This window comes from Bos grunniens, chromosome 15 (genome assembly GCF_055505025.1).
Source record: "Bos grunniens cultivar Pamir isolate PY7600 chromosome 15, Bosgru_T2T1.0, whole genome shotgun sequence".
Lineage (NCBI taxonomy): Eukaryota > Metazoa > Chordata > Mammalia > Artiodactyla > Bovidae > Bos > Bos grunniens.
This window is the reverse complement of record NC_141179.1, coordinates 55,849,764-55,875,329: the sequence shown is the minus strand read 5'-3', so window position 1 is coordinate 55,875,329 and position 25,566 is coordinate 55,849,764. Positions and strand designations below refer to the sequence as shown.

The following is a 25,566-nucleotide window of genomic DNA, read 5'->3' as shown; positions in this document are numbered from 1 at the left end:
TAATCCCCTGAATAATTATGTCAGGCAAATCTTACAGGTAATGGAACTTTTGTTTGGGGACATAAAGAGCTTTTGCCAAATTGGTAGTGCTGTGAATGACAGCTGGAATATACTGCCTATTCACATTACTGAGTTTGTGCAAACAAATACTTAAAAGGTTTTTCCTTCAGACTTAATTTGAGGATTTGAGTTTTATTTTAAGTACCATTACCCATAGCATGGGCTTCCCAGGTGGGGTCAGTGGTAAAGAACCTGCCTGCCAAAGCAGGAGACATAAGAGACGCAGGTTCAATCCAGGGGTCGGGAAGATCCCCTGGAGGAGGGCACAGCAACCCACGCCAGTATTCTGGCATGGATATTCCGTGGACAGAGGAACCTGACGGGCTACAGTCCATAGTGTTGCAAAGAGTGGGACACGACTAAAGCTACTTATTAGAATGCACTCACACAATCACAGCACAATTTCTTCAAAAGCTATCATTAGCCCTGTGACTTCACTTCCAGCGAAGTAACTGGTTATACTCACTATTCTACTTAAAAAGAATCTTCATTCCACTAGGAAGAGTATAAAGCAACCCCAAAATTATTCTAGTATCTTAAATCTGTCTATTTGGGTTGGAATTTCTATTCTTTGAAATATCTCTTTAACAGAATCTTTCCTGAAAAAGAACACTGTCCATAAACACACTGTCCATAAACTAATTTACTAAATTCAATCCAAATAATTAAAAAAAATTTTAAAGCAGATTAGTCTATTTCTTTTTCTTCTGGCAGCTATTTTTCATTTATTATATAATTTGTGTCTGTACAGTTTGAGTTCATATTTATGAGACATTACTAAAATAGCTTTTGATTATCTTCTAAGTAACTGTATGTAATCTAAAGTTTCAATTAGCACAAAAAGGCACTTTGTATCTTACACCATTAGCAGATGTGAAAGTTGATTTCTAACATTTAAATACTAACAAAAGTCTCAGTGAAACATTAAGGGGGGAAAAAAAGAAAAAACTACCTGAAGGTTTTGGAGGAGTGGAGAAAGAGAGACATTAATACAAGAAGAATATGATGATCACACTTAGAAATCAAGGAATTTAAAGATGTTAATATATAAAAACCTACCAGCCCATTGCTTGTAGATGTGAGTCTTAGTTTTTCTTCAATTTCCTTTCCAATTTTCTGAACAGTTACCTGAGTCTGTTTAATTGCACACTGGGCTCTATGAAGCCTAGAAATAAAAGTTGCAGAAAAATTTAAGTGAGTTAACTATAAACTCAACCCAGAGCCACAGGCACAAATGGAACAAAATGAGAACAAAGCTTCCAGGATAAACAGAATAATGAACTCAAACTGATCATTTCACAATTCTCTAGCATATTTACAACAGGGAAATAACAGGGGTTACAGTATGTTCTAAAAACACCCTTTCTATGCCCACCTGACTGCCTGTGACGTATTGAGAGCTAAAATGAAGAACTCACGAGAATCTGAGAGACCTCAGAAAATAATCTGATTGAATCCTATCACTTTAAAGATAGGAAACTTGAGGCCCAGAGATATAACTGCATTAGTAAAGGCACTAAAAAAATATCACTGCTATGAAGGCTATTACTTATGGGTATCCAGAAAGAAAAAAAAAAAAAATTAACGATAATTCCAAGAAGACTGAATTAAAGCAGCAGACCTTTTGAAACAAGGAGCACTGAAAAATTAAGAGCTATTTTTTTTGTTGTTTTAATTATGGGTTTGTGCTTTTCTTGGTATCTGTCTTCAAATATAGTTTATATATTTTGTGTACATGTACCTATTTAAAATGTTCAAATTTTCTTAATTCACAGATGATATGATTTTCATGTAGAAAATCATTAGGAATCCACAAAACAACTACAAGAACTAATAATGTCACAGACACAAGTTCAACAAAATTCAGTTATATTTCTGTATGTGGGTCAATAATTTCACAATTACAATCAAAATCACAACAGGTTTTGTTTGTCTGTGTTTCTTTTTGTAGAAATTAAGAAGCTGATACTACTAATTATACAGAAAAACAAAGAATCTAGAAGAGATAAACCAATCTTTAAATCTGCCAGATTTCAAGATTTCCTTTTATATAAAGCTACACAATTAAACAATATGGTACTAGTATAGGATCAAGGATGGGCTTCTCTGGTGGCTCAGACAGTAAAGAATCCGCCTGCAATGCAGGAGATCCCGGTTCAGTTGCTAGATTGGGAAGATCCCCTGGAGAAGGGAACAGTTACCCACTCCAGTATTCTTGGGCTTCCCTGGTGGCTCAGTTGGTAAAGAATCTGCCTGTAGTGCAGAAGGACTGTGTTCAATCCCTGGCTTGGAAAGATACCCTTCTCCAGGGTATCTTCCTACCCACTCCAGTATTCTGGCCTGGAGAATTCCACGGACAGAGGAGCCTGGCAGGCTACAGTCCATGGGGTCCCAAAGAATTGGACACGACTGAGCGATTTCACTATAAGGATCAAAAAATAGATCAATGGAACAGAATAAAGAGTATACAAACAGACCTATACATGTATGGTCAATTGGTTTTGGACAAAGGAACGTAGGGAGACTAATAGAAAAGGAAAACTTTGTAAACAAATGGTGCTGGAAACACTGGATAGGGAAAAAATGAATTTCATTCCCAACCTCACAGCAACACACACAAAAAATTAACTCAAGAATATCATAGTAAATATAAAAGCTAGAATCATAAAAACTGTAGAAGAAAACAAAGGAGAAACTCTTGCAACCTTGGGAAAGGCAAAGATTTCTTAGAGAAGACACAAAAGCACTAACCATAAAATTAAAAGTTCAGTTCAATTCAGTCACTCAGTCGTGTCCGACTCTTTGTGACCCCATGAATCGCAGCACGCCAGGCCTCCCTGTCCATCACCAACTCCCAGAGTTCACTCAGACTCACGTCCATCGAGTCAGTGATGCCATCCAGCCATCTCATCCTCTGTCGTCCCCTTCTCCTCCTGCCCCCAATCCCTCCCAGCATCAGAGTCTTTTCCAATGAGTCAACTCTTCGCATGAGGTGGCCAAAGTACTGGAGTTTCAGCTTTAGCATCATTCCTTCCAAAGAAATCCCAGGGTTGATCTCCTTCAGAATGGACTGGTTGGATCTCCTTGCAGTCCAAGGGACTCTCAGAAGTCTTCTCCAACACCACAGTTCAAAAGCATCAATTCTTTGGGGCTCAGCCCTCTTCACAGTCCAACTCTCACATCCATACATGACCACTGGAAAAACCATAGCCTTGACTAGACAGGCCTTTGTTGGCAAAGTAATGTCTCTGCCTTTCAATACGCTATCTAGGTTGGTCATAAATTTTCTTCCAAGGAGTAAGCATCTTTTAATTTCATGGCTGCAGTCACCATCTGCAGTGATTCTGGAGCCCCCAAAAATAAAGTCTGACACTGTTTCCACTGTTTCCTATGAAGTGATGGGACCAGATGACATGATCTTCGTTTTCTGAATGTTGAGTTTTAAGCCAACTTTTTCACTCTCCTCTTTATATACTCCAGGCATAGTACTTTGTCGAATTGATGTTTTGTAAGTATTTTCTCCTAGTCCACGGACTGCTTTTATTTTTTTTTAATGGCATCTTTAGATGAACAGAGTTTTTTTTTTTCCTTTGGCAATGCCTAATTTATTCATTTAATGAGTTAATGAATGAATAAATCAGGCATTGCCAAAAAAAAAAAATAAAACTCTGTTCATCTAAAGATGCCATTAAGAAATATAAAAGCAGTCCGTGGACTAGGAGAAAATACTTACAAAACATCAATTCGACAAAGTACTATGCCTGGAGTATATAAAGAACTCTTACATATTAGTAACAAAGAGACAACCTAATTAAAAATGGGCAAAAGAGTGGAACACTTCACAAAAGAAGATATAAAACAGCCCGTGCTCTGCGAGAAGAGAAGCCACCGCAATGAGGAGCCTGTACGTCACAACTAGAGAAAACTCACATGCACCAATGAAGACCCAGCACAACCAAAAATAAATTATGAAAACAGTAAGATATAAGACAATAAGCATAGGAAAATGTGCTCAAAATCTTAGTCATTATGGAAATTAAAATTAAAATTGTAATGCAATACCATTTCATACCTGACAGGATAACTGAAATTAAAATAACACCTAATGCTAGAAGGACGTGGGGCAAGTAGGACTTGCCTGCACTGGCGGTAAAACAGCGTCATCGCTTTGGAAAACTGTTTCTTATAAAGTTATACACACATCTAACCTGTGACCCAGTATTTCTACTCCTTACCATCTACTCAAGAAATATAAAAAGATATTCACAAGAAGATATTTATAAGAACGTTCACAGAAAACAACCCAAATGTCCATCAAACAAGAGAATTAATAAGCCAACGGTGGTATACTCATTTAATGAAATTCTACTCAGCGTTAAAAAGGAACACAACACTGATATACACAACGATATGAATGACCCTCAAAACATTAGGTTGAGTGAAAAAACTCAGGAACAAAAAAGTACATACTATATGATTCCATTTAAACAAAGTTCAAGAACAGGTAAAACCAAACCATGATGACAGAAATTAAGAGTGGCTGCTTGCCTGTGTCAGGCAGGACTGACTGGGAGAGACCAAGGGAATAAAGCAACTATCTGAAGTGATGGAAATGTTTCATCTCTTGGTTGAGGTGAGAGGTGCACAGGTACACACAGTATTTAAACTTAAGATCTAAGTATTTCACTGTAAGGAAGTTTTACTTCAGTTTTTTAAATGAATAAAACCGGTGAACTCTCCTAACATGAAAGTTACCCTATATAGGACGATGTTAATTTTTGTGAGGGAGCTGGTAACATTAATACCTCTGCCAACATTATTATTATGACACCTTGCACTAAAAAGAGTCAAGACATTATTTGCACTTTCAGAAACCGCCTGATAGTTAGTGAGGACTTCTCAGGTGATCTAAAAAGGAGCAACTCTTCTGAGATTGCTCATGAGATCAGTTCTTTTGCAACTTCCTCGAGACCCCAAAGGAATCCAATAGAGGAGACTATTCTCCATCCCACTGACTCTTGCTCTGTGTGTGCAGGTGTACACTCTCTTAAGAGCAATACTCTCCTATAAAGGTGACTAAAGAAATATGAAACCAAGGAAAGGCCCTTTGTGATGTGGCCCCAGCCTCATTTTCTGCTGTTCTTCCCTTGCACCCACAACTCTAACAACAATGAATGCCTAGCAACTCTCCAAACACATCATGCCACTTCTTCCTTCTGTACCTTTGAGTGAGCTGTTCTGCCTACAAGTTTCCCTCACTCTTAACAGACAAGTACACCCCTAAATCCACTAAGTGGCAGCTCAAGTATACATTCTCCTCCAAAGGCCTTCCACAACTATCCCAGGCAGGCAGAGGTACTTCTTCCTATGGGGATCCACGACATCATACAGACACTAACACTAACGAAGATGATAGAACCACATTTTATGGCAGCTGTCTATTGCCTTTTCTATTTCTTTACTAGATCCTTCTGAGAAAAAGAAACAAACACGTTTTTTCATTTACATTCCCAGTGCTTAGCACAGAATGTAGCACAAAACATTTTGCTGACTGAATGTCGACTAATGCCTGTATCTAAAAGTACAGTCCCCAAATTTTGATTATTTTTATTGATATTGATATACTGATGCTGGGAAAGATTGAAGGCAGAGGAGAAGAGGGCAACAGAGGATGAGATGGTTAGATAGCACCACTGATTCAATGGACATGAATTTGAGCAAACTTCAGGAGACAGTGAAGGACAGGGAAGCCTGGCGTGCTGCAGTCCATGGGGTCGCAAAATGTTGGACAGGACTTAGTGACTGAACAACAGTGGATATCAGTGAAAGAGTTAAAAGATTAAAGTGACAGTTTTCTATAACTTCAAAATATATTCAAAATAAAAATCATATAAATTAAAGACCATTCATTCTGGCAAGAAACAAGCAATTTCTACTAAAAATGTTATCAGAATTCTAATTTGATAGGCATTATCAACCCAGAGTAGAAATCAACAAAATAACCTGTTACTTTAAAAGGAGGGAAAATGCTGCCTAAAACTCACTAGTACTATGCAAACAACCTTGTCAAATGGTAAAGACTTTAAAAATAAAAATGATTCATGACCATAATTAATGTATGACTTCAACTATTTGGCTCTCACTGCCCCAGACGCTTTCTGATCTTACCTTAGGGGCTTAAAACACACAGACAGAGTCACATTTCCTCCAATCTTCAGTGTTATCCAAACAGACTTTCAGAGCCCCTGCTACATCAAGACGGAGCTAATAACATCCCCCCTTTCAAACTCAACAGAAGAATAAAAGTTTGACATGTTTTAGGCTTTCAAACATAATATGGGACATCCTGATTCCCCTGGGGGTGAAGAGCTGAAGACCTGACAAGAAAAGAAACAACTGCTTTACCTCCAAACCAACTGCTTTAGCCAGTTTCAAAGGAATGTCTCTTGATTTTGTGAACTGTAAAATGGTACTATATAGAAATATAAACCATCCAGTCATCTGGGTGATTAGTCAATACCAACATGAAGACTATCAAGCAGAGATAAAACTCATCACCACCGGTGCAGGGAGGAGGGGATCAAGTAGCTGCTTGACAGGTATTCTGGCTAGAGCAAATAGATACATGTTATCTCAATATGTTTTGAGATATTAGCAAAATTGAAAGTGTGCTAAAAATAATGTTTTGCAGCTAGATTTTGCTGTGAAAGTAAAGATACACAGAATAAAAGGTATTATGTCAAATAAATACTGAGCTCATACCTAGCAGATATTAACAATAATCTCAGCAAAGGAGAAGTGGGAAACAGTTTTTGTTTACTGCATTCAATTTTAAGATGTTGAGTGACAAATTAGAGCAACTAGAAAGTCAGTGAAGTATAGCTCCCTATGGCTTGCAGGGAGAGATGAAAAGGTAAAGACTACATGGGAAAAACAGGATTCTATTCAGAGAAATAGATATTTTATCAATAATGATTTTGTATTCCATATGAAGGAGCTTAGATTTTTATTTGGAAGGTATTAAGAAACTATTAAAAAGTTGTAAGCCAAGAAAGACTTAATTACATTTGTACTTTAAGATCTTACCTTCTGTAACTAGGTTACTGGGATACAGAGAAACAGACTATAAACAGGAAGGCTAGCGTGAGGTTACTTTAACAGTCCTACCAAAAGTTCAGGCACTGTCCTAAACTAAAACAGGAACAGAAAGGATGTAGATGTGAAAAGTTAGAGAGAGATACAAAACACGATGCCTGCAAACAAATTACCAACATGGAGAATGAAAGAGAGAAACTATCACCACAGATCCTATGGACATTTAAAAGGAATTAAAGGAAATTATGGACAATATGCCAATAAATTTAACAATTTAGATGAAATAGTTGTTTAAAAACCAAAAGTTTCCAAACCAAACTAATGAAACAGAAAACCTGAATAGCTGCTATCAGTTTAAAAAGCTAAATTTATCATTAAAAACCATCTCACATAGAAAACTACATTCCGATGGCTTCACTGATGAAATACTAGCCTTAATAAAAATCTTTCAAAGAAGAAGGAATGCTTCTGGATTTGTTTTAACAGGCCAGGATAACCTTGATACCAAAACATTACAAGAAAATTACAGACAATACAAAAATCATTAATAAAATTAGCAAATCAAATCTAGAAGTATATGAAAAAGATAATACATCTTGATCAAGTGGATTTATCTGAGGAATACAAGGTTGACTTGGTTGACTTAACATGTGAAAATCAATTATGACAGAATGAAAGACAAAAAGAAACCAATCATTATCTCAAAAGATGCTGCCCAAAGAGCATCTGATAAAATTCAATACCTAATGATTTAAAACAAAAAAACTCAACAAACTAAGGAAAAAGGAGAGCTTCCTCAATCTGATAAAGGGTTAATACAAAAAGTCCGCAGGTAATACCTGATTGAGTTCAGAAACAAGAAAAGATGTCTATTTTCATACTCTATTCAACACTGTACTCAAGACTCAAGCTGTTGTAATAAGCCAATATTAAAAAGTCATAAACAAAGGAAAGGAAGAAGCAAAAATATCTACTCACAGATGCTATATGATTGTGTACATAGAAAAAAATTTTAATCTACAATCAAACTAATAATAAACTTAGCAAGACTAAGACTAATAGACTTCCCTGGTGGTCCAGTGGTTGAGAATCCAACTTGAATGCAGGGGATGCAGGTTTGATCCTTGGTTTGGGAACTAAGATCACACATACTATGGAGCAACTAAGCCTGTTCACTGCAACTGCTGAGCCCAGGGGCCACAAGTAGAGTGTCCACGGGCCACAACGAAAGACCCCACTTGGCGCAACAAACACCTCACAGGAAGCAATGAAGATCTCACGTGGGCAACAACAATGCAATAAAGCCAAATACATTTTTTTAAAAATAAGCAAGATTGCAAGATTCCAGGTTAATACACACAAATTTACTGGTTCAGTTCAGTCGCTCAGTTGTGTCCAACTCTATTTTTACATAATTTCAACAAATAACTAGGAACAAACCTAATAAAAGATGTGACAAATCTGTACACTGAAAACTGGAAAATACTGCTGACAGAAATTAAAAAACACCTAAACAAATACATCCAAGTACTGTTTCAAGGATTGGAGGTTAAGAAGTCAAGGCTCCTGCATTGGCAGGCAGGTTCTTTACCACTGTGCCACTTGGGAAGCACAGAGAACAGTATGGAGATTTCCTAAAAAAAATAAAATTGTCATATGATCCACCAATCCCACTCCTGGGCATATAACCGAAGAAAACTCTAATTCAAAAAGATACATGCACCCCAGTGTTTTCAGCAGCACTATTTCACAGTCAAGACATGGAACAACCTAAATATCCATCAGCAGATGAATGGATTAAGAAGACGTAATACATACATACAGTGGAATATTACTCAGCCATTAAAAAGAATGAATGCCATTTGCAGAAAAATGGATGGACCTAGAGATTATCATACTAAGTGAACTCAGAAAGACAAAGATAAATATCATATGCTATCACTTACATGTGTAATCTAAAAAGAATGATACACATGAACGTATTTACGAAGCAGAAAGAGTCTCGCAGACACAGGAACCAATTTATGGGCTACCAAAGGGAAAATGGGATAGGAGGGACAAATTTGGAATTTGAGATTGACAGATACACACTCTATATATAAAATAAACAATAACAACCTATTCTATACACAGGGTAAATAACTCAAATGTCCATCAACAAGATAATGCATAAGCAAACTGGTTTTTCACAGAAAAACCACTCACAGAGATAAAAAGGGACAAACGATTGACCTAGTTGTCTGACGAGGTTGTCTAACGAGGCCTTAAATAGTTGAGGAAAGAAGAGAAGCTGAAGGCAAAGGAGAAAAGGAAACTTATGCTGATTTGAACGCAGAGTTCCAAAGAACAGCAAAGAGAGATAAGAAAGTCTTCCTCAGCGATCAGTGCAAAGAAATATAGGAAAACAATAGAATGGGAAAGACTAGAGATCTCTTCAAGAAAATCAGATACCAAGGGAACATTTCATGCAAAGATGAGCACAATAAAGGACAGAAATGGTATGGACCTAACAGAAGCAGAAGATATTAAGAAGAGATGGCAAGAATACACAGAACTATACAAAAAAGATCTTCATGACTCAAATAATCACGATGGTGTGATCACTCACCTAGAGCCAGACATCCTGGAACGTGACATCAAGTGGGCCTTAGGAAGCATCACTACGAACAAAGCTAGTGGAGGTGATGGAATTCCAGCTGAGCTATTTCAAATCCTAAAAGAGGATGCTGTGAAAGTGCTGCACTGAATATGCCAGCAAATATGAAAAAATCAGCAGTGGCCAAAGGACAAGAAAAGATTAGATTTCATTCCAATCCCAAAGAAAGGCAATGCCAAAGAAAGTTCAAACTACCGCACATTGCACTCATCTCACACACTAGTAATGCTCAAAATTCTGCAAGACAGGTTCAGCAATACATGAACCGTGAACTTCCAGATGTTCAAGCTGGATTTAGAAAAGGCAGAGGAACCAGAGATCAAATTGCCAACATCTACTGCATCACTGAAAAAGCAAGAGAGTTCCAGAAAAACATCTACTTCTGCTTTACTGACTAAGCCAAAGCCTTTGACTATGTGAATCACAACTGTGGAAAATTCTTAAAGAGAAGGGAATATCAGATCACCTTACCTGCTTCCTGAGAAATCTGTATTCAGGTCAAGAAGCAACAGTTAGAATTGGACATGGAACAATGGACTGGTTCCAAATCAGGAAAGGAGTATATCAAGGATATATACTGTCACTCTGCTTATTTAACTTATATGCAGAGTACATCATGTGAAATGCTGGACTGGATGAAGCACAAGCTGGAATCAAGATTGCCAGGAGAAAGATCAATAACCTCAGATATGCAGATGACACCACCCTTATGTCAGAAAGCAAAGAACTAAAGAGCCTCCTGATGAAAGTGAAAGAGGAGAGTTAAAAAGTTGGCTTTAAACTCAACATTCAGGAAACCGAGATCATGGCATCCAGTCCCATCACTTTATGGGAAATAGATGGGGAAACAATGGAAACAGTGAGAGACTTTATTTTGGGGGCTCCAAAATCACTGCAGACGCTTCAGCCATGAAGTTAAAAGATGCTTGCTCCTTGGAATAAAAGTTATGACCAACCTAGATAGAATATTCAAAAGCAGAGACATTACTTTACCAACAAAGGTCCATCTAGTCAAGGCTATGGTTTTTCCTGTAGTCATGTATGGATGTGAGAGTTGAACCATAAAGAAAGCTGAGTGCTGAAGATTATTGATGCTTTTGAACTGTGGTGTTGGAGAAGACTCTTGAGAGTCCCTTGGACTGCAAGGAAATCCAAACAGTCCATTCTAAAGGAAATCAGTCCTGAATATGCATTGGAAAGACTGATGTTGAAGCTGAAACTCCAATACTTTGGTCACCTGATGTGAAGAAGCAACTCACTGGAAAAGACCCTGATGCTGGGAAAGATTGAAGGCGGAAGGAGAAGGGGATGACAGAGGATGAGATGGCTGGATGGCATCACCGACTCAATGGACATGAGTGTGAGTGAACTATGGGAGTTGGTGATGGACAGGGAAGCCTGGCATGCTGAAGTCCACGGGGTCACAAAGAGTTGGACTGAGTGACTGAAATGAGAACTGATCTATACAACAATATGGATAAATGGCAAAAGTATGCTGAACAAAAGTATACCATATGGTTCCATTTATAAGAAGTTCAAGAACAGGAAAAGCTAATAAATGAGGAGGCAATAAGAACAGTGACTCAGCCAGGGTTTGGGGCAAAGGTATAAGAATGACTGGCAAAGTGATATGAGGGAACTTTCCTGGAGAATGAAAAATATTCTATATCTTCACTGAATGATGACAATGCGGGTGTGTATATTTATCAAACTCATCACACTGTACATTTACATTCTCTTTATTTTATATAAATTATACTGCAAAAGAAAAAGAAGAAAACGATCAATGATGTATGGCTTGCGGAACCAGGAAAAGGGTGGTAGTATTTATTGAAAGGGAGGATGGGGGATGAGCAATTTGAAAGTAAAGTTCTACTTTCAGTTTGAGGCGCCTGCGTAACATCTGAGAAGAGGTGTTGAATATGGGTTGAATGTAAGGATCTGGAGCTTAGGAGACAGATCTTGGCTGGAGATAAAAATATGGCAATCATTAACACACAGATGGTTATTAATGCTATGAAAGTAATGACATCATTCTGTAAGACTGTGAGAATGAGAGAGAACAGAGCCTAGAACAGAATTCCGAGGAACATCAATTTTTAAGGGATTAGAAATAAAGAAATAGAAGCTGCAAAAAATTCTGGCCCACAATTCCAGAGCAGAAGGACAGCTGGGAGAGTTGGTGTTACAGCAGTCAAAGTAACAGACTGTCTCCAGGAGGCAATAATCACTGTCATAAAGTCAAGTAACCTGAGACCTAGACAGTATCTACAGATTTAGCAACAAGAACTTGATTAAAGCCATTTCAAATCTGTTCACCTCGCTCTATGCCTACTGCCCTCATCATCTTCTACCTAATGAATAGATTCCTAAATGGTTCTAAAATTCAACTCTTGCTCTTCTCAATTCCAATCTCAACTTGGTACCAAAAGTAACCCTGCTCATCATTTGATCAGTACTAATTGTTGCTTAGGGGCTTCCCAGGTGGCACAGTGGTGAAGAAGCCACCTGTCAATGCAGGAGATACAAGAGACATGGCCCTGATCCCTGGGTCAGGAAGATCCCCTGGAATAGGAAATGGTAAATCACTCCAGTATTCCTGCCTAGAAAATTTCATGGGCAGAAGGAGCCTGGTGGGCTACAGTCCACGGGGATGCAAAGAGTGGACACAAATGAGCAACTGAACACACACACACACACACACACACACAAACTGTAGTTTATCTGCCCAGCCTGTAGAATGTCTGCCTCACAGAGCTATATCCACAGTCTGATATCGCCACATCACTATGCATCTTGTAACATGTTGACAATCTTTCTAGATCAGGAAACAGAATATAAAGACTAAAGACTGTCCCAACCAGCAAAACAGTCCAATACTCCAGGTTTCTCTTCTCACAGGCTAAGAGAGATAGTAACAAAGTTCTCTGTTTATTGCAATTACAGAAGCTCTAATGCTGCTGCTACTGCTGCTAAGTCACTTCAGTTGTGTCCGACTCTGTGTGACCCCATAGAGGGCAACCCACCCAGCTCCCCCGTCCCCAGGATTCTCCAGGCAAAAACACCAGAGTGGGTTGCCATTTCCTTTTCCAGTGCATGAAAGTGAAAAGTGAAAGTGAAGTCGCTCAGTTGTGTCCAACTCTTAGCGACCCCATGGACTACAGCCCACCAGGCTCCCCCGTCCATGGGATTTTCCAGGCAAGAGTATTGGAGTGGGGTGCCATTGCCTTCTCCGACAGAAGCTCTAATACATGTCTGTAATTAAACTCCCTTGGAGACAACTATAGAAACATTACAATCTATAACAAAAACTTGCAGTTTAAAAGATTCAGTTCAGTTCAGTCGCTCAGTCGTGTCCAACTCTTTGCGACCCCATGAATCGCAGCACGCCAGGCCTCCCTGTCCATCACCAACTCCTGGAGTTCACTCAGACTCACATCCATTGAGTCGGTGACGCCATCCAGCCATCTCATCTTCTGTCGTCCCCTTCTCCTCCTGCCCCCAATCCCTCCCAGCATCAGAGTCTAGTGCTGTATAATACAGCTAGGCTTAACCACTTTACCTTTCTTCATCTCTGATAGACATGAAATGTTTTACTCCAGGATCTAAATTATAGCTAGTTTTAACAGTTATGGCTTGATTGTCATATATATATAACATATAATATAATATATATATATAATAATATATATTATAGTTATATATATATATATAACTATATATAGTTCCTTTATGTATACATCTAAAGGTAATGAACATATATGAACTTCTAGTTATGTTTATATTACCTTCCATCAATGATAAAAGGATTTTTTTGAAGGATTTTGACTTAAAAGGCTATGACTATAATTTTTTCCAGAGTAAATTTTCAACATTTTTTTTTAGAATTCTAGTCAAATAAATCTGGATACAACTGTCATGAATCACCACAATGCTCCAAACTTCTAACCTAAAAAAACCCCACAAAATTAAACATAGTATTGTCTTAAGCTACCAAATTTATTGTAATTTATTACCCATCAATAGAAAATCGGTACTCTCTTCCAACCAAATCTTGTCTACCTAGCTTTCAAGGTCAGCTCAAATGTCATTTCTTCATTATTTCATTTACAGAGCACATTATCACATTAGTCAAGATAATACCTGTACTTTATACATCTTTAGCCTAATCCTTTGTCTGATAAGACTCAACCCATATTTTAATTTATTCATTCATCCTCTCTTCACACTGAGCACCTTCCATGTTGCTAACACTGAGTCTGGTGTTGAGATTTAAGTCACTGGAGTCTGTCAGTTCAGAAACAGACTATTTATTCACATATTCTGGAGAAGGCAATGGCACCCCACTCCAGTACTCCTTTGCCTGGAGAGTCCCATGGACGGAGGAGCCTGGCAGGCTTCAGTCCATGGGGTCGCTAAGAGTTGGACACGACTGAGCAACTTTGCTTTCACTTTTCACTTTTGTGCACTGGAGAAGGAAATAGCAACCCACTTCAGTGTTCTTGCCTGGAGAATCCCAGGGACGGGGGAGCCTGGTGGGCTGCCATCTGTGGGGTTGCACAGAGCTGGACACGACTGAAGTGACTTAGCAGCAGCAGCAATATTCACATGTTCAGTCAACAAACACTTAGGTGCCTAAATGTGAGCCCATGCCCTGTGTCAGGTAATGGAAGTACACAGATCAGAGATACACCTTATATTCATAATGCACAAACTCTGGAGAAATGGGTATGTAAAAAATTATAATAGTGTGGTACTATGGTAGAGATATGTACAGAGTGACAGCTGAGCAAAAAGGAGAGGCATCTGTTTTAGGGCTTGTGTCGAGTAGAAGTAAAGGTCTCAGTTCAGTCGCTCAGTCGTGTCTGACTCTTTGTGACCCCAAGAACCACAGCATGCCAGGCCTCCCTGTCCATCACCAACTCCCGGTCCACCCAAACCCATGCCCATTGAGTCGGTGATGCCATCCAACCATCTCATCCTCTGTCGTCCCCTTCTCCTCCTGCCCTCAATCTTTCCTAGCATCAGGGTCTTTTCAAATGAGTCAACTCTTCGCACCAGGTGGCCAAAGTATTGGAGTTTCAGCTTTAACATCAGTCCTTCCAATGAACACCCAGGACTGATCTCCTTTGGATGGACTGGTTGGATCTCCTTGCAGTCCAAGGGACTCTCAAGAGTCTTCTCCAACACCACAGTTCTTCTTTTAAGAAGAAGTAAAAACTACTCTGATACTAAAAATAGGAGTAGAATTAGCTAGGTGGAAAAAAAGAAAGATATTCCAGATAAAAAGAAAAGCAAATACAAAAACGGAAAAAAAGGCTGCATAACATTTTCAACAACTGCAGGTACCTTTAGCAAGGCTAGAGCACAGGGCTGTATGGGAGAGGATGGCAAGAGACGAGGGTTTAAAGGTAGACAGAGGTTAGATTATGAAGGCTTGGCAGATCAGGCTAAGGAATTTTATTCCCAAGCCACGGGATAAAGTTTAAAGTGGGAGACCTGATCAAATAGATGTTTTAAACTTAAGACTACTTTGGGCTGGGAGGTCCCCGGTGGTCCAGTGGTTATGACTCTGTGCTCCCACTGCCCTGGGAAACTAAGATTCCACAAACCAAGCAGTGGGGGAGGGGGAGGAGGGGGAAACCACTTGGGCTGCAGTGTGAGAAGACCCGGGTACTGCCTAGTACAAAACGACGTGGAAATTCCTTTCTAGAAGAGGAAGAATTCAGGGAGAAGCCCAGAAATAGATACTATTTGATAAGGCTACCCCTCATCTCAGCTGCTGTCCTCCTTAATAACCCTGGGAGCATGGCTCTATCTACAATTCATATTATGCTGTGATCATCTGTTTACCGCCTTTCTCCAGCACTGGATTCCACACTCCTGGAAAACCTAGACCCACACCTTACTAGTGTCTGTGCTCTTGAGCTTCCCCGCCGTGCTGACACAGACCGCCACTGTGCAGCTTCTCCCCCATCCCTCAGGAGTAGGGAGGCGCCTATCTCACCCTTTCTCTTAAACTTTCAAAGCACAGCAAATGATATATAACAGATGGCTATTTGAAGATTTCTTCTGGTTCTGTTTTCCTCGGATTCTATGAAATATTCGTTGACTGATATTTACTCATGTTTTCTTATAAGTGTATCAATCATAGAGAAATTCCTGAAGACCTGCCTTGAGAACTTTTATTATTATTATTATTGCACTGTGCAGTTTGTGGGATCTTCGTCCCAGATCAGAGCTAGAACCCACGTCCCCTACAGTAGAATTGTGGAGTCTTAACTACTGGACCTTCAGAGAAATCCTGAAAACATTTATTTAAAGTTTACAAATCATGTAAGATTAGAGTACAAATTTCTGATTTCAAAAGCCCTCTAACAGAGTGATTTCTCTAAAGGAACATAGCAATTCAGATGTGTCTGCCTGAAACAAAGCAGAGAAGATCTAGCACTTCTCATTCTAGACACTATAATATGTGTCTAGTAAGAGAGCCTGACTTTTTCCAGCAATCACATTCCATTGATCATTAACACTGACTTGACTGCTGATTAAAGGTTCAATGTCTTTTTCACTCAGACTGTGTCCATATGTCAAGTCTTTCTCTTCTTGTACAATTTGTTTGGGAACTTAATTTATCGCAATTAAATTCCAACTTGAAATTAAAGCTGGGCTGAATATAATCTACCTTCCATTCCCCAGAGATCATTTTATATACTGATTCTGTTATACAAAATAATCACCATCTCTACAGGCGCCACATTATCACTGTATTAGCTAACTTTTTTCATTCTGCATAAGTTTCTATCAGATCAGATCAGATCAGATCAGTCGCTCAGTCATGTCCGACTCGTTGCGACCCCATGAATCGCAGCATGCCAGGCCTCCCTGTCCATCACCAACTCCCGGAGTTCACTGAGACTCACGTCCATCGAGTCAGTGATGCCATCCAGCCATCTCATCCTCCGTCATCCCCTTCTCCTCCTGCCCCCAATCCCTCCCAGCATCTTAGTTTAAATGCTCAGATCATGATGTCCTAAAGGGCAGAACTATGTCTCTGTTGTTTGCCATTATACCCCCAGCATATTGCAATTTCCAACCTGTTCAGTTCAGTTGCTCAGTCGAGTATGACTCTTTGCAGCCCCATGGACTGCAGCACGCCAGGCTTCCCTGTCTATCACCAACTCCTGGAGCTTGCTGAAACTCATGTCCATCAAAGGAGTCGGTGATGCCATCCAACCACCTTATACCCTTCTGTCATACCCTTCTCTTCTTGCCTCCAATCTTTCCCAGCATCAGATTCTTTTCCAATGAGTCAGTTCTTTGCATCAGGTGGCCAAAATACTGGAGCTTCAGCTTTAGCATCAGTCCTTCCAATGAACATACAGGACTGATTTCCTTTAGGATGGACTGGTTGGATCTCCATGCCATCCAAGGGACACTCAAGAGTCTTCTCCAATACCACAGCTCAAAAGCGTCAATTCTTCAGCACTCAGCTTTCTTTATAGTCCAATTCTCACATTCACACAGGACTACTGGAAAAGCCACAGCTTTGACTAGATGGGCCTTTGTCGGCAAAGTAATGTCCCTGCTTTTTAAAATGCTGACTAGGTTGGTCATAGCTTTCTTCCAAGGAGCAAGCATCTTTTAATTTCATGGCTGCAGTCACCACCTGCAGTGATTTTGGAGCCCCCAAAATAAAGTCTCACTCTTTGCATTGTTTCCCCATCTATTTGCCATGAAGTGATGTGAATGGATGCCATGATTTTCATTTTTTGAAAGCTGAGTTTTAAGCCAGCTTTTTCACTCTTATCAAGAGGCTCTTTAGTTCCTCTTTGCTTTCTGCCGTAAGGGTAGTATCATCTGCATATCTGATGTTACTGATATTTCTCCCTGCAATCCTAATTCCAGCTTGTGCTTCCTCCAGCCGGCATTTTGTGTGATATACTCTGCATATAAGTTAATAAGCAAGGTGACTACATACAGCCTTGATGTACTCCTTTCCCAATTTGGAGCCAGTCTGTTGTTCCAGGTCCGGTTCTGTTGTTTCTTGACCTGCATACAGATTTCTCAGGAGGCAAATAAGGTAGTCTGGTATTCCCAACTCTTTAAGAATTTTCCACAGTTAGTTGTGGTCCACACAGTCAAAGGCTTTGGCATAGTTAATTAAGCAGAAGTAGATGTTTTTCTGGAATTCTCTTGTTTTTTTCTATGACTCAACGGATGTTGGCAATTTGATCTCTGGTTTCTCTGCCTTTTCTAAATCCAGCTTGAACATCTGGAAGTTCTCAGTTCACGTACTGTTGATGCCTAGCTTGCAGAATTTTGAGCATTACTTTGCTAGCATATGAGATGAGTGCAACTGTGCAGTAGTTTGAACACTCTTTGGCACTTCTTTTCTTTGGGACTGGAATGAAAACTGACCTTTTCCAGTCCTGTGGCCACTGCTGAGTTTTCCAAATTTGCTGCATATTGAGTGCAGCACTTTAACAGCATCATCTTTTAGGATTTGAAATAGTTCAGCTGGAATTCCATCACCTCTACTAGCTTTGTAGTGATGCTTCCTAAAGCCCACTTCACTTCACATTTCAGGATGTTTGGCTCTAGGTGAGTGATCACACCATCATGGTTATCTTTTCTGCATGGTTCTTCCGTGTATTCTTGGCACCTCTTCTTAGTATCATCTGTTTCTGTTAGGTCCATACCATTTCTGTCCTTTATTGAGCCCATCTTTGCATGAAATATTCCCTGCTACTGCTGCTGCTGTGACTTCAGTCGTGTCTGACTCTGTGCGACCCCACAGACGGCAGCCCACCAGGCTCCCCCGTCCCTGGGACTCTCCAGGCAAGAACACTGGAGTGGGTTGCCATTTCCTTCTCCAATGCATGAAAGTGAAAAGTGAAAGGGAAGTCACTCAGTCATGTCCGACTCTTCACAAACCCATGGACTGCAGCCTACCAGGCTCCTCAGTCCATGGGATTTTCCAGGCAAGAGTACTGGAGTGAGGTGCCATTGCCTTCTCCTAGGTATCTCTAATTTTCTTGAAGAGATCTCTAGTCTTTCCCATTCTATTGGTGGATCGTATGTTTTCCTCTATTTATTTGCATTGATCACTTAGAAAGGCTTTCTCATCTCTCATTGCTATTCTTTGGAACTCTGTATTCAGATGGATATACCTTTCCTTTTCTCCTGTGCCTTTCACTTCTTTTCTCAGCTCTTTGTAAGGACTCCTCAGACAACCACTTGACGTTTTTGCGTTTCTTTCTCTTGGGGATGGTTTTGATCACTGCCTCCTGTACAACGTCATGAACCTCCATCCATAGTTCTATTACAAAAGTCAGAGTTAAATTGAAGAAAGTAGGGAAAACCACTAGACCATTCAGGTATTATCTAAATCAAATCCCTTATGATTATACAGTGGAAGTGACAAATAGATTCAAGGGATTAGATCTGATAAACAGAGTGCCTGAAGAACTGTGGACAGAGGTTTGTTTCCAACCTGTAGTACTCAATAAATACACAGTGAGTAAATAGCTGAATGAATGAACATGTTGAACAAGACTAGATAAAAACAGAGGGCTTCCCTGATGACTCAGACTGTAAAAAATCCACCAGCAACATGGGAGAGCTGTGTTTGATCCCTGGTTGAGCAGATCCCCAAGAGGAAGGCATGGCAACCCACGCCAGTATTCTTGCCTGGAGAATCCCCACGGACAGAGGAGCTTGGCTAGAGTCTGTGGGGTGGCAAAGAGTCGGACACAACTGTGAGACTAAGCACAGTGCAGATTAAAACAGAGCCCTACACTATGCCATTAGAAATTTCCCTCTAGGTTGATAAGTCATTAAGCAGTTACAAATCTTCCTATCTTTACTATCATCTAGCTTATCCTTCTTATTTCTCCCTGAGCTTTTAATACATAGCTTGCCAAAGACACTACTAGAGTTATTATCTGGATCTACAAATCTACTTACCCTTTCAAACTGGACACATTAGTCTGAGTTAACTTTCTGGGGAAAGGCTCATTAAAGGGAAGGGATTTAAGCTTCAATCTGAAGGAAGGGTAGGTATGAATTTGACAACTGTATGTAAGAGAACAGTCATTTAGGATATTGGGAATAGCTTTTCAAAGTCATTAAGGGAGCAGAGAGCACTGCATGTGAAAAACAGGAATAGGTAGTGTGCTAAAGCAAAGGGCACATGAAGGCAACATTACTGAATCTGGGAAGGTTGATCAGAGCCAAATTGCTGTGGACTTCGAACACCTGAGAAATCTTCTGTATCTTCATAGCACCTACAGCAGTCTTGGACACATGGGAATCACTAAAATACTTGTTGATGGGTTTACTAAATATGATAGCTTCCCTAAAGACCAGAGGTCTATAAGCTTGCTTCTACATTCCTCCGTCTAGAAGGAATATATGCATATAGTTGAGAAGAATACACACAGTCTCCTTGTAATGGCATTAAATAAGACAGAACACTACTGCTACTTATGAAATCAACATACCCTCATGGAAAAGTAAATGGCAGCATCGTGGGTGGGAAAGTCCTATTGAAAGACAGTAGGTGGTGTGAAAGCATGTGATAATGACTGTGTCAGGTCTAACTGAGATGTGTCCTCAAAAACTAACAAGCAGCACTAATGAAGTCAAAGTTATAGAACAATAATCAACTCTGTGAATTTCCAATTTACATCTCGAAAACTCACTTCAGGCAAGAACAACCAGAGTTGGCCTAAAAGCAGGCTAAATCATTCCCAGATTTTTTTCATAATACCATCCATGTGCTAAAATGTAAGTTTAATTTAAAATATATTCATTGTACAATACACATATTTGAAGAAGTACATACAAAAGCACTTCAAAATTAGAAACAAGAAAGAGGGCAAACTAGGATGCAGGCAAGGCTTTAAAACTTAAAAGTGATACTATATATGACTTCATGCCAGTAAACTAAAAAAGAAGTAAATGGTTTTCTAGAAAACTATTAATTACCAAGTTGTCACAACAAGAGATTAAAAATCTGGATAGATTAATAACCATGAAGAAATCAGAAAGGTAACCAAAGAGTAATACCTTGTGGAGGCAGAGAGACCATGGGCCCTAATGGTTCTATATGTGAGAACTACCATCTAAATCTAAATTACATAAATTGCCTCACATCATGAGAAAATACAGAGCTTCTCTATTCACTTTAGGCTAGTTTAACCTTTACCAGTTTTGATTTGAACAGGAACAGCACACATAAAAATAAAACTGTCTGCCTCAATTATAAAAAACTGTAAAGAATAAAATATTAGTGTCAATAAAGACATCATAAGCAACTAAAATTTATCCCAGGATAATACAGATGCTTTAACATCCTTAAGGCTGGGTAATTCATTACATTAATAGAACAAAGGAAAACAAGAAACACTAAACTTGTTCCTGAGAAAAATCCTTAGTTATACTAGACATAGAAACTTTCTTATTTGATAAAAGGAATTATCAGAAAACTCCAACTTATAATCAATGGTGAAATGTCAGAATATCAAGGAAGCCCTCTGTGGCAAACTGAATTTTCCATATATGACCACAATAATATCTCCCATCCTGCAATGGAGTCTTCATATTTCCCCACCAAGAGGTAGAATCTATTTCTCTGCTCCTTGAATCTGGGCAGGCTCTGTGACTGCTTTAACAAACAATATGGCAGGAATGACCCTGAGCTACCGCTACCTTTAGGCATAACCCTTAATTTCTACTTCCCCTCTCTAAACACTCACTCTGGGACAAACCAAATTCCATGTAAGAAATCTGACTACCCTGAGAATGCCGTATGTGAGGAAGCTGCACATGCACAGAAGTACTTGGAGGAAAAGAGAGATGGTTGGCCAGTCTCCACTGTTCCAGCCATCCCAGCTGAGACACCAAATATGTCAGTGAAGAAGCATCCATTACATCCAGCCCAGATGAATCTTCAGACGACCCCAGCCACAGCTGCCATCTCATTACAACTTCTTGAAAGGTCTCCAGGGAAAACAACCAAGCTAAGCTTAAAGGCATCCCACAGAACTGTAAGGATCTGAGGATAATAAATTGTTGTTTTCAACTGTTGAGTTTGGGAATGTCTTGCTATGTGATAACAGAATACTCACTGTGGAGGGCTTAGCCAATGTAATAAGGTACAAAAAGCAAGACGAATACACTTAGAAAATAAGAGACAAAACTGTCACCATTTACAAAGGATATTATAACTTACATAATACACCCTAGAGAGTCAAGACAAACTATTAGTATAAAAGACTTCAGTAAAGTAACTGGATGCAAAATCAGCATGCATAATCCAGAATGTTTTTAATTTAAACAGCTTCTCCATTAACTTTGTGTGATATGCTGAATAGACCAATTATCTCAATTGGTGGAATCACTGTACCAGTGCAGTATTAAATATAACTGCCTTACCACAATTGTACTGTTTGGCTTTGCTTTTGGCTTATGGACATAGATTGTATCTTTAATGCTGGTCAACCTGCTTATAAATTTAAATGCCTGAATGCATGAAAGATGGGCCAAGAAGAATGTATTTGAAGTAGTATATATTCATTCCAAAAATACTGTCTAAATCTCATCACTCTCAGGCCTCATTAAAAATAAGCCACTGCCTTGAGACAGCCTATGCCACCAAATTAACATTTCTGAGTGTGAATTTCACTATCCTGCACTCTATATACAAGATGTCCCTTCCATTCCAGGAGACTCTTCCTGCTATATAAACATCCCTTCATCCTTATTACATGCTCTTATACCACTCTATAGACCCTCAAAATTCTTCCAGTCCAAGAGCTTTCTTTATTTCTTTCCTGAAGACTTCAGGGATATCACATTGGCTTCTCCTTTTTCTAAATCTATACTGTATTATGAATAAAACTGTAATATTGTTTGCTATGAAAAATTTATAATGACTCACTCATGAGTGTATAGGTTAGGCATGATGACTCCTGTCAGTTATATTAGGTTATCATAAAGCAATCATTGCTGCTGCTTCTTTATCAATGCATGGATCATTTAACCTGCAAATAAATATGAATTTTTTTTCACATTACCTTTTCATTTTCCATGTCCAGCTTTAGTAATACGTGTAACATCTACACTGTTTTGCAGCATGTAAAACAACACTGATGCAGATACTGGCAGATGATTCATCTTGAAAACAGACAATGTAAACTTACAGTATCGATATATACAATACAGAGTTGTAAATTTATTATCTTTTCCATATTATTTTCTTAAGGACGCTTTTCTCTAGCTTACTTTACTGTAAGAATACAGAATATAATACATATAACATCCTAAATATGTGTTAATTGACAGTTATCTTACTGGTAAGGCTTCCCAGCCAACATTAGGTTACCAGTAGTTAAGTTTTGGGGAAACCAAAAGTTATAGGCGAATTCTCAACTGCATGAGGTTAGCATCCCTAACCCCTGCACTGTATAAGGGTCAACTGTAACTAGGAAATCTCACTGTCAACTAAGGTCATCTGTATGGTCAAAGGACCATGATAATGTTAGTATTCAGAGCTATTTTAGAGGTCTTTTAATTCAGTGCTCTCATTTTAAATATGTAAATGGAACCCCAGTTCACTAAAGACATTTGCCAAAATCGCAAAATCACATCAGTCAGAAACCAGGAACTGAAGTTCAAATTCCTAACTTCCAATTCACTTTTCCACTCTGTACCACACTGCCTTGTTATCCTCTGTCACATCTGCATGCTATATTTATACTTACACAAATGGTCTCATTACTAGTATTAGAAAGTAAAAATCCAAAATGTTTTCCTGCAATCCTCTATTGCTAATACATAAGATTAACTTTGCTCATTTGGGTTTTTAGTACAGTATTTCAGAATCAGCTTAAAAAATTTCTCCATTTGGCCTACTATCTGAAGAAAATGAGCAAATACAGAATTCCTTATAAATTGGCAGTTTTGTTGCAGCTTTAACTGGACACAAATCAAAATTACTGCCGTGTCTCCAAAGACATGCTCCAACTAGCACACTACTATTTAAAACTCTGCAAGTCTGTTCCAAAAAAGGAAACCAATACAAGTCTCTTTTTTCATCCCTTTTCTTCCCATTGGATCACCAGTTCATTACTAGTCTCACACATTTACAAATGTCTCCTAAGTCTTTTAGTCACTGATAAGCAAAGAATACTGATGCTTGGAAAGACAGGCCAGGAGGATAAGGGGAGGACAGAGGATGAGATGGTTGGATGACATCACTGACTCGATGGACATGAGTTTGAGCAAGCTCCAGAGTTGGTGATGGACAGGGAAGCCTGTCATGCTGCAGTCCACAGGGTCACAAAGAGTCGGATAAGACTGTGCTACTGAACTGAAGCAAAAAATCATCAACAGTATTATAAAGAGACTTTACAATATTGTAGTCTTTAGTCCATAAGTTCATGCAGCCTCCTGAGTTCTACACAGTACGTATGCATGCATGTATGCACATATGCATGTGTGTGTGTATACATACACACACATATATATATGTTTTGGCGCTAGTGGTAAAGAATCCGCCTCCCAATGCAGGAGATACAAGAAACGCAGCTTGAATCCCTGGGTCTGGAAGATCCCCTGAAGCAGGAAATGGCATCCCACTCTAGTATTCCTGCCTGGAAAATTACATGGACAGAGGACCCTGATGGGCTATCGTCCACTGGGCCAAAAAGAATCAGACATGACTGAGCAATTAACACACACACACACACACACACACACACACACACACACATGTGTAGGGATTCATATACGGATGCATTACTACAGTGAGAAGGAAATTCAACTGGAAGCTAAATGATCTGATTCTACCTCAGTTCTACCAATTTAAGAGCTATGATTCGGAGGATACTACACAATCACTCTATTCATCTCTAAATTCTGAGTTCTCTATGGAAAGGGATCAGATTATATTAATCTTTTTAACTTCCACTCTGCTGTCCCTGGTCCATAGGAGGCTTTCCATAAGTTTGGCTCAATTCAAATTTGAATGGGAAAAAAGAGAAACAAAGAAAATGATATAGTGGTAGCAAGGTAGGATCCACACCTTGTATTAAAGTGGAGTATAAAGTCCTTTTTTTACCCTGAAGTTATTACTAAAATGGTCTTCAGGACATCAAAATCCTTGGGAACAGCCTAACTTATACTTTAGGCCAAGAAAGAGTAACAAAGACTAGATTTACTCTCCTATCTAAAACTACTAAAAAAAAACTAAAACACATGTGAAACAGTGGTCTTTTCATTGCTCATCAGGTAACAAAGGACAGTGATACCTGAGAAATATAAAGTGAGCCCTGTGATTGCCCCCAACTCACTGCCTAGAGGAACAGATGAAAGCACAGGGAGGGAGATCCCAACAGAGTACAGAGATCTCCCTGAGTTAAAGAGAAAGCTGAAAGTCCAGAGGAAACCACACATGCTGGAGCTCTCAGCCCATAGTACTGGAGAAGACAGAGCCCAAAGAGAAAATTCCAGAACTCCAAAATCTGTAGAATATTTAAGTATTTAGCTGTGTACAAATCCAGTGAATCATCTGAGGAAACTTCTCAAGACCAAGGGGGGGAAAAATGTCACCTAGACATTTCCAGAAAGGACTAGAAAAAAAGCAAGCAGAGACAGCAGAGGGCCAGGAATGGTGCCTATTCCTTCTAGAAATGATATGGCCCATAATCCATGGGCCATTTAATAAAGTATTGGGAATAGTATGTGGA

At 39.2% G+C, this 25,566-nt stretch overlaps 1 protein-coding gene across 14 annotated transcripts in view; it reads right to left on the bottom strand.

Moving 5' to 3' along the window:
* UVRAG (UV radiation resistance associated) overlaps positions 1–25,566 on the bottom strand; it is a 331,316-nt gene that overhangs the window by 184,062 nt on the left and 121,688 nt on the right. For all 14 annotated transcript variants that reach the window (XR_015141562.1, XR_015141561.1, XR_015141563.1 and 11 more), the window contains one exon: positions 1,120–1,225. Coding sequence is in view for 10 of the 14 variants with exons in the window: in XM_086338466.1 (XP_086194592.1) it covers positions 1,120–1,225 (106 nt within the window). In the remaining 4 variants the exon portion in view is untranslated. The remainder of the gene's footprint in view (positions 1–1,119; positions 1,226–25,566) is intronic.